This window comes from Anastrepha obliqua, chromosome 4 (assembly GCF_027943255.1).
Source record: "Anastrepha obliqua isolate idAnaObli1 chromosome 4, idAnaObli1_1.0, whole genome shotgun sequence".
Classification (NCBI taxonomy): Eukaryota; Metazoa; Arthropoda; class Insecta; order Diptera; family Tephritidae; genus Anastrepha; species Anastrepha obliqua.
In genome coordinates, this window is record NC_072895.1 from 81,075,552 (window position 1) to 81,084,665 (window position 9,114).

General features: G+C 39.4%; 1 protein-coding gene across 1 annotated transcript in view; it reads left to right on the top strand.

Moving 5' to 3' along the window:
• The window catches only part of LOC129245236 (MOXD1 homolog 1), a 98,197-nt gene extending 93,519 nt beyond the window's left edge, over nucleotides 1-4,678 (top strand). The window contains exons 8-12 of the mRNA XM_054883279.1: nucleotides 100-315; nucleotides 426-628; nucleotides 711-811; nucleotides 1,032-1,198; nucleotides 3,923-4,678. Coding sequence (XP_054739254.1) covers nucleotides 100-315; nucleotides 426-628; nucleotides 711-811; nucleotides 1,032-1,198; nucleotides 3,923-4,099 — 864 coding nt within the window. The 3' untranslated portion in view covers nucleotides 4,100-4,678. The remainder of the gene's footprint in view (nucleotides 1-99; nucleotides 316-425; nucleotides 629-710; nucleotides 812-1,031; nucleotides 1,199-3,922) is intronic.
• Nucleotides 4,679-9,114: the final 4,436 nt, after the last annotated feature.

A 9,114-nucleotide genomic window follows, 5' to 3' on the forward strand; every position in this document is an offset into this window, starting at 1 on the left:
TGCGTATGTCGCTTTCATAAAAGCGGACAACAACAACACATGTCTTTATTGAAGTCGTAATTTGCGGTATTAATTTATTATGTTTTATCTATTTGTCAGATGTTTCCCGCGGACGGCCTCAAAATCATATCCGGCACACTGCACTCACATCGCGCCGGTCGCAAAATGACACTTCGGCATGTGCGCGATGGTAAGGAGCTGGAGCGCATCATCGAGGACGACAACTACGATTACAACTACCAACAGGTGCGTCAGCTGGAACAGGAAGTTGTAGTACTGCCGGGCGATTACATTATTACAGACTGCGCTTATGAGGTAAGCACGCGATTATCACTACAGAGGCAGGCAACAAATAGTGGATGGCCGTTTGTTTGGCAGACAAATTGTATAATTTATTATCACTTAACTCCACTATTTGCACACAGACAATGAACCGCAAACATCCAACCTTCGGTGGCTACTCAACCAAACAGGAGATGTGTCTGTCCTTTATCACTTACTATCCACGCATTGAGTTGACTGGCTGCTACAGTATGACGCCTGTGCGGGAGTTCTTCGAGACATTTGGCGTTTATCAATTCTACTCGCTAAACATGACAGATGTGGAGAATTTATTCCTTTACAATGGGTGCGTATTTGAAAGGGGAATAACTTATGACCTTAAAGGCATGTAGGTGGATTATTTACTTGTTTATTATTTTCCATTTTAGTAACGTCTTGGACTACATACCGAATACGATTTATGCGAAAACGAAAAAAAATCGCGTCAACATGACTGAGGAAGAGCGGCTCTATGAGGAATCGTTACTAAGTAAGTTTAAACACAATTATTAAGTGTGTAATTTTAAACAAGTTGTATAAAAAAAACCATTACCAATATTTCACAAGAACCCACATAAGTTTGTTTTTTTGGCTATCAAAATTTTTTAACTTTCACTTTAAAATATATCTAAAATATTTATCAAAAATAGCTTCTTTCATAGGATGTACATATGTATATTTAAAAAAATATATATTTTTTTTCATTTCAGATAAATTAATAATTTCGGACCCCGTCGAATTTCATGATCGGACTTTTCTCTCGCATTTAAAGCAGCTGCCCTGGTCTGAGCCGCTTTTTACGAAACGTGTCGAACATACGATGATCACTGGCAAGCATATGACTTTCTGCAGGGTATCAAACGACTCCATTTCCATAGTAAGTCTCAGAATTCAATTCCTTTTCTTTTAAAATTAAATTAAATTAATCTTAATAAAACTTGTTTTAAGCTAAATTTTGCAATTTTTATCTTACTTCATATTTTTTTTTTATTTAACTTTTTATTATTTTATTTTATGTTAGTTAAATTTTTCTCTTTAAATTAATGAATGAATACGTTTAGTGTTTTTGATCGTTCTGAGTGCAGGCGTTCGGTACCCAACAAAATTATTGCATACGCCTGAGATGTTTATTTATTGGCTAAATTAAAGAAAATCAGATTTCAAAAGTCCTTTAATGTGGATTGATTGTACTTGTTCTTTATCTCACTTCATTTTATTTTAATTTTTGTAGCCAGTGTGCTAATTAAGTTAGGGCTGTATTGCATATATCCCCTATAAATACAGGGTGGGCCATATAGCGTTTGCTTTTTAAACCACCTATTTTTTTGAGAATGGTAACACAAATGACATGTCAAATGTGTTCATAATTTACTTAAAGGTTTGACATTTACGAAATGGGACGCTATACGCTTCAACAAAATTGGGAATTATTGAAAACCTATTTCCAAAGTGGTGAGTCTCCTTCTTACTTTCTGATTTTCACATCGGTGGCTACGTCAATAAGCAAAATTGTCGGATTTGGGGCTCAGAAAGTCCACACATTACTGTAGAGAGGCAAATGCATCCACAACGAGTCACTGTTTGGTGCGGTTTTTGGTCTGGCGGCATCATCGGGCCAAAATGAGCGAGGAGCCGCGGTTACAGTAAATGGCGAGCGTTACCGTGACATGCTCAACGAGTTGTTTCCAAAAATTTAAGAGGATGACATGGTTGATGATGATGGTGATGACATTTCAACAGGACGGTGCAACTTGTCACACTGCCAAAGTTACACTCGAACTTTTGGCTACCGTTTTTGAAAACCGAATAATCAGCCGAAATTCCGATATCAATTGGCCACCTCGGAGCTGTGATTTAAGCCCGTTGGACTATTTTTTGTGGGGAGCCGATTGATGCTTTAAAACACGAAATCGAAGTAGCCATTCATGAAATTGGAGCCCAAACAATCGAAAATGTGCCGAATTGCCTACTGTAAAGCCTGTCGTGGCAGTCATTTGAACGATATTATTTTTCATTCATAAATGACAATGTTCAATCTTCAAAATAAAAAAAAAGTTTGCAAAAATATTGATTAGTTTTTTTTTTTATCGCCAATTCAAAAAGCAAATTTTACATGGCCCACCCTATATATATATTTGAAGAAATTGTAACAAAAATTAATTCGTTGAAATTGAAAGTCTTTTCAAGACTTTTTTCAAAAATGTAGTCAATTTCCCATACACAAAACCTTTAACTTGTAACTAAGAGGGTTGCCTTTTATATTTTGCGCCCAATAATGAAAACACAGTAAAATAGTAGTGAAAATGGTTTTATTGTATTCTCCTTGTAAGTCAATACATTTCTACATTCGCTTGAACCAATCTTCAAGGCACTTTTGCCATTCAGAAGAGGATAGCTGCAAAACGAGCGGTTTTAAGGCCTTAACAGCTTCTTCAGGCGTTGAGCAACGTTGACAATGCGTTTTATTTTTGATGTTCGGAAAAAAAACATTAGATGCCAAATCAGGACTGTAAAGCAGATGACGCATTAATTCGATTTTTTGAGCGCTCAAAAGATCAGCTCTTGTGTGAGCCGATGCGTGAAATCTCTCATTGTCTTGGTGAAGGATGATGGCGGAAAAGAAAACCTTCCTTAATTCTTCGAAAACTTGTCAGAATTGACTGTTCTAAGTTTCCCTAATGATACATTTGTGACATGATCATTTTTCTGATAAAAAACAAGCGACCATTTGCTTTGAGGTGCTTCTTCTGCGAACAACTTTTGTGGGTTTAAGCTAGTCTTGGAACACCCACACTGTCGATTGCTGTTTTATTTCCAGCTCGTTTACATAGATCCAAGATTCGTCATCTGTTAGGATGTCATAGACGTGCTTTAAACCACCGTGTTTAAATTTTCTAAACATTTATTTACTCCAATCGACTCGAATCGCTTTTTTGGCAATTATTAAATCATGCCGTATCCAAAGAGAACAAATTTACTTGACGTTCAAATGTTCATAAAATATTGAATGTATGCTCTATCTTGCGATTTCCACATGACGATCTTGAGTTATCAATTGATACATACCGCATCGATTATTTCTGGCACAACCACAGTTTTTGGACAGACTTCTCGAAATCCATCTCTTAAGGTTCGACGGCCACGTCGGAAGTCGTTGTACCAGCGCTTCAAAGTAGCTAAGACTGCTGGTTCAACGCCAAAAGTCGAAGAGAGTTGATGTCTCAACAGCCTCCTGTAATCAACGTCGAAAATCGTAATAAATCATCACTCGAACATTGTTACGAGTTAAATCCATGATTTTCCAACTCACAAAAAATAACAAATAAAGCTTCTAAGTGAAAACGTTATATGAAATTTTATGCTAAAAAATACCAAACCTTTCTTGCACGTAGTGTTGCAAAGGCGCAAAATATAATAAAAAGCAACCCTCGTATTACTTCTATTTATAAGTAAGTTTTTCGCTTGTCATATTTTTTTAAATTTTCTCAGTTGACTTAAATTCCCGCCGTTAAAATAAGCTTAGTTACTCGTATCTATTTAAATATAAAAAATCATCTAGCTTACATTAAATAAATTAAAATAAATCTTCATTCTTTTGCAGCCTTCCGAGATTATACGCTATCCAAATTTCACAACGTTCGTCAAGGAGCCCAGCATCTGCCCCTACCCCCTATTGATAGACAGCGCACCACTCAATACCGGCACTACAGTGGTGTTATGGCGCCCAATCATTTCAATTTCTACACTGGTGCTGATGCTGACAAATTTCGTATCTTAACTCAGGCTTATTTATTTAATTTTTTATTATAAATTTTAGTATTTATTTAACATGAAATCCTTCACTATATTAATTTATTTTTTCCCCTTTACTTTTCCTCCGGATAAGTGTAAAAATGTATAACGTTTGTATGTATATATCGATACTTGTATTTACCTAATTTATTAGTTTGAAATATTTACACTAACGTTTGTTTCGAAGAACGTCTAAATTTGTATTTTACTCGTATTAATCACTCCATTGTATACTTGCATGAATTTGCCTGAAGTTTTCAGTCGTTTCAACTACAAACGCGTAGTCGTATCTTCTAAGAAAAAATAAGCTCTTTGCAAGAAGGGAAATAGTCATAAAATATATCAGCGCTACTTAATATACTTTTTAAGTTTTACTAATTTTAGGTGATGATATGTATTGCGTGCTCTTATGAGTGCATAGTTTTAAGAATCTCGATCCAAAGAATTAGTATTAAAAGATCTTCAATGACCATGTAACATCATAGCACTGTAAGGAATGAAAACAAATTCATATTTATCAATAAAGATTTAACTCTAAAGAAAATGATTATTTCGTACACGTTAACGACAATTCTGTCTTTAGACTCGCGGATCTTTTTTTTTTTTTTTTTTGACTTGATTTTATTTATATAATACCCGTCGCGCTTCTGGGCTTCTTATGAGTAAAAATTAAAAATATACTATTGGGAGGTTGAATTAGTTTTAAAGGTTTTTTTCGAAGATTTGGGGCTTTATTGTGAAAAAACGGTACAAAATATTTTATTCGAAGTATTGGCCATCGCTAGCTACAACTTTCGCCCATCTTTCGGGCAATTTCCGGATGCCGTTTCTCCAAAATTCTGGCCGCTGCTTGGCTATCCATGACTCAACCCATATTTTGGTAGCCTCGTACGAGGAGAACCGCTGGTCCGCCAAATCGAGACTCATATGCCGGAACAAATGATAATCGGAGGGAGCTATGTCTGGACTATACGGCGGGTGGGGTAACACTTCCCAGCCAAGCGTTCCAAGGTATTTTTTGACAGGTTGAGCAACATGCGGCTGAGCGTTGTCATGTTGCAAAATAACCTTGTCGTGCCTTTTTACCGTTTCCGGCCGTTTTTCTTTCAATGCCCGGCTTAAACGCATCAATTACAGTCGGTAACGATCCCCCGTGATTGTTTCGCCCGGTTGGAGCAGCTCAAAATATACGACGCCGACCTGATCCCACCAAATGCAGAGCATGATTTTCTTGCTGTGAATATTCTGCTTGGCCGTCGACGTTGATGCGTGGCCGGGCAAACCCCATGATTTTTTGCGTTTTGGGTTATCGTAGTGGATCCATTTTTCGTCGCCAGTCACCACCCGATGCAAAAAACCCTTCCGATTTTGTCGCTCGATCAGCAATTCGCACGTAAAAAATCGCCGTTCGACGTCGCGCAGCTTCAACTCGTACGGGACCCAATGTCCTTGCTTTTGGATCATTCCCATCGCTTTTAGACGCTTGCAAACGGTTGATTTATCAACGCCCAATGATTCAGCAAGCTCTTCTTGGGTTTGGCACGAGTCCTCGTTTACCAATTCCCCCAATTCCGCGTCCTCGAACTTTTTGGGCTAGCCAAGACGCTCCTTGTCTTCGGTGTGAAAATCACCACTTTTGAATCGTCGAAACCAGTACTCACATGTTGAAATCGACGGAGTATGGTCTGGGTAGGCCTCCTGCAGCAATTCAGGGGCTTGGGCTGTATTTTTTTCAAATTGAAGCAGAAAAGCAAAGCTTCCCGCAAATTGCGTTTCGACGGCACGAAAGTTGACATACTCGGAGCACGAAAACACTGCGTTGTTTATACTTCAGCGAAATGACAGATACTGATAAATAAAGCCTAGGGATGAGGCTTTGTCATGAATATATATTCAGTATTGCCAACGCGATAAAGTGATAAATAGCGCCATCTGTGTGTCAGCTTTAAAACTAATTCAACCTCCTATATATACTAAAGTGATTAGATAACCAATGTTGGAAATAAATTGTTAAATATTCCTTTGAAGTCTTAACAATAATGCAAATTAAGAGCCCTATTCCCATACCCGTTAGGCTCAAATCTGATCGGAGTAAAAATCTTACTTTCCGGTCAGCAGGCCCGCATGAGCATTTTGCTTTTCTCTTAGTTTGAATGGAGGAAATCTGTACCGATGTTGGTACCTCTGTTGTTGTTGTAGCAGATAAACATTCCCCATACATGTGCGGGGAGTGCTGCTGGAGTAACAGTCGTTGGCCGGATATATAGTAAATCTGTTGGGGGCACGATACCTCTGTCTTCTTTAATGGTTCCAAAATGGAATCGGGCGTCAGGGCAGGAGTTTTCCCTAAATTAGCCAATTTATCTATATCTTTTAATCTGCCGAATACTGCTAGTGTTTTTCAGTTAGAAGTATTTGGGATCCTGCAGCCATGCATAGTGTTTGGGGAACACGGAAGCGAGGGAGATGTTAACATTTTCCCGATAGTCAACCTGCGATCAAGGCACTGACGACGCCATAGTGCAGATCCAAACTGGTCAACTCCTGTAAGAAGATTAAATCTCTTGGGTCTGCAGGTAACATCTCTCTGATCTGGGTTCCAGGATATAGGAACATAGAGGGAAATGTATTTAAAGGGGAATCATACAACTTGTTTCTCAGAAAAGCGCAGAACAGATGGAGACGTGATATTTCGAAAACCCTTTGTTCCCAGTACAATGGGCCGAGGACTCAGAAAGTTCTGGGGACTCCATGCCATTCATTTTCCAAACTCGTAACTGTGTGTACTGGTCACTAGACGATCGGTATACACGCGAAAATGCTAGGTTTACCATTGCACAAGCTGTGGCGACCTATCAGAGAAGGAGACTATTACGCACTTTCTCTATAAATGTCCGGGTTTGGCAGCTAACCGATTAAGATTACTGGGGGCTCCTTTCTTCGACAGCCTGGGGCAGTGCTCCAAGCTAAATCCTATCAGCCTTCTCCATTACATCAACAGCTGCTGGTTTACATAAGAGGTCTCAAAATGGTATCAAAACGGCGCTTTAGTGCTACTTGGAGTGCCAATCTGGTACTTCAACTATTGCAGAGTTCGACTATTTTTCAAATTTTCACGAGTTCAGGTTTCGCATTGTTGCCTATACCTCTTATGACGTTACCTCGCTCTTCATATGGCATTATGCATGACATATGGCATCATATGGGATTATCGGTATTTTTAGAAATCCTTTGAATAAAAATTTCAGTATTCTCAACAATCTGTTAAAAACCAGCCAGGATATCTAATCCACGATTCCTACTAATCGCTGGAAAAAATATTCTCTCTAATTTCTATGACAATTTTACAGAGCTCTTCTAATTTATCGTTTCTACTCTCATATTTCGTCTTATGTTCAGTTTTTTAATATAATGGGTGTTTTTATAGCTGCATGAGAACTATGGATATCGATAACTTTAGGCAGATACCTAAGAATGGCAAGCTGTGTTGACATTTCTGTTCAATGAGGTTTGGCCAGTCATCATGAATCGTTTAATGCCAGAATAACGCATCCAAATTGTGGAAATTTACTTCGAAAAAAATAAATAAATCTGTTTGCGAAGTTCATAGAACACTTCGTCCATCATCGGTCCTTATTTCTCGAAGTGAAGAAGGAGCTGCTGTTACTGTGAGTAGCGAACACTAGCGAGCCATGCTGACTGAATTTTCGTTTCTAATAATTAATCAGCCAAACATCGATTACAATTTTCAAGCCACTATTTACGCCATAGGGCCAGATTTATTGGCAAAAGTAGTCAAAAATTGGGCTGATCGAAAGTATGATATCCAACCAATAAATAACATGAAATTATCTACTGTTCACTAGACAGGGATCTCCTGCGAGGAATCTCCAACTTTCCCCCACTAAATCCACGGCGACCCTCTTTACCACCTGGACAAAGGAGGTCAAACTGTCCCTTTAGGTAAAAGTCGACGACACACCAATTCCGATGGTAAACAATCCCAAAATTTTGGGTGTAACCTTCGACAGTTTGCTCTCTTTCTCAGCGCACATAACCGCAATTGCCATTAAAGTCCAAAACCGCAACAAGGTCCTCAAATCGTTTGCCGGCAGCACTTGGGACAAAGACAAAGAACTGTTGCTATCGACATTTAAGGCAATTGGTCGGCCGGTTCTAAACTATGCAGCGCCTGTCTGGTCGCCTGGAACTAGTGACACCAGTGGACAAAGCTTCAGATATGCCAAAATACTGCCATTCGGACAGCGACCGGTTGCCTCCTGATGTTCCCGGTTCAACACTTACACAACGAGGCACAAATGCTTCCAGTAATGGAGCATAACAAACTGCTCAGCAAGCAGTTCCTGCTGGGATGTTACCGTAGGTTTCACCCCTGCAGACACCTGCTTGAGCCTGAGCCGACTCCCAGGCACGTCAGGAGACATCTCTTAGACTACGCTGACGAAATCCAGGACAAAACTGACCGCAATCTACTGGACCTGACAGTATTTAGACAGTCAATAAACGACATTCACCGGGAAACCGTCACCACCTTCTTAAGCTCCCGTCCTGTGAATGCCGTAATCGGAGTCCAACCACCCCCTACAGTAGATGAAGAGCTCCAGCTTCCTCGTGAGACACGTGTAACACTGGCACAATTACGTTCTGAATATTGCAGCAGGTTAAACTCCTAACTCTCCAGAATTGACCCAGACATACCTAACATATGTGAAGGCACCCCGCACGACACTAACCACCTTTTCACATGCCCCCTAAAACCGACTCATCTAACACCCCTCTCCCTCTGGACTCATCCCGTCGAAACAGCATGTTTCCTGGGCCTACCCCTAAATGAGCTAGACGAAGATGACAGGTGATATACCCGACACTGGCGGGGCTACTATTACTGTTAACAAACAATGAAATTATCTACCAGATTATAATAAAAAAATTACATTTTATTATCATTTTAAATTCTCGAGTTCCTAAAAAACACCCGAA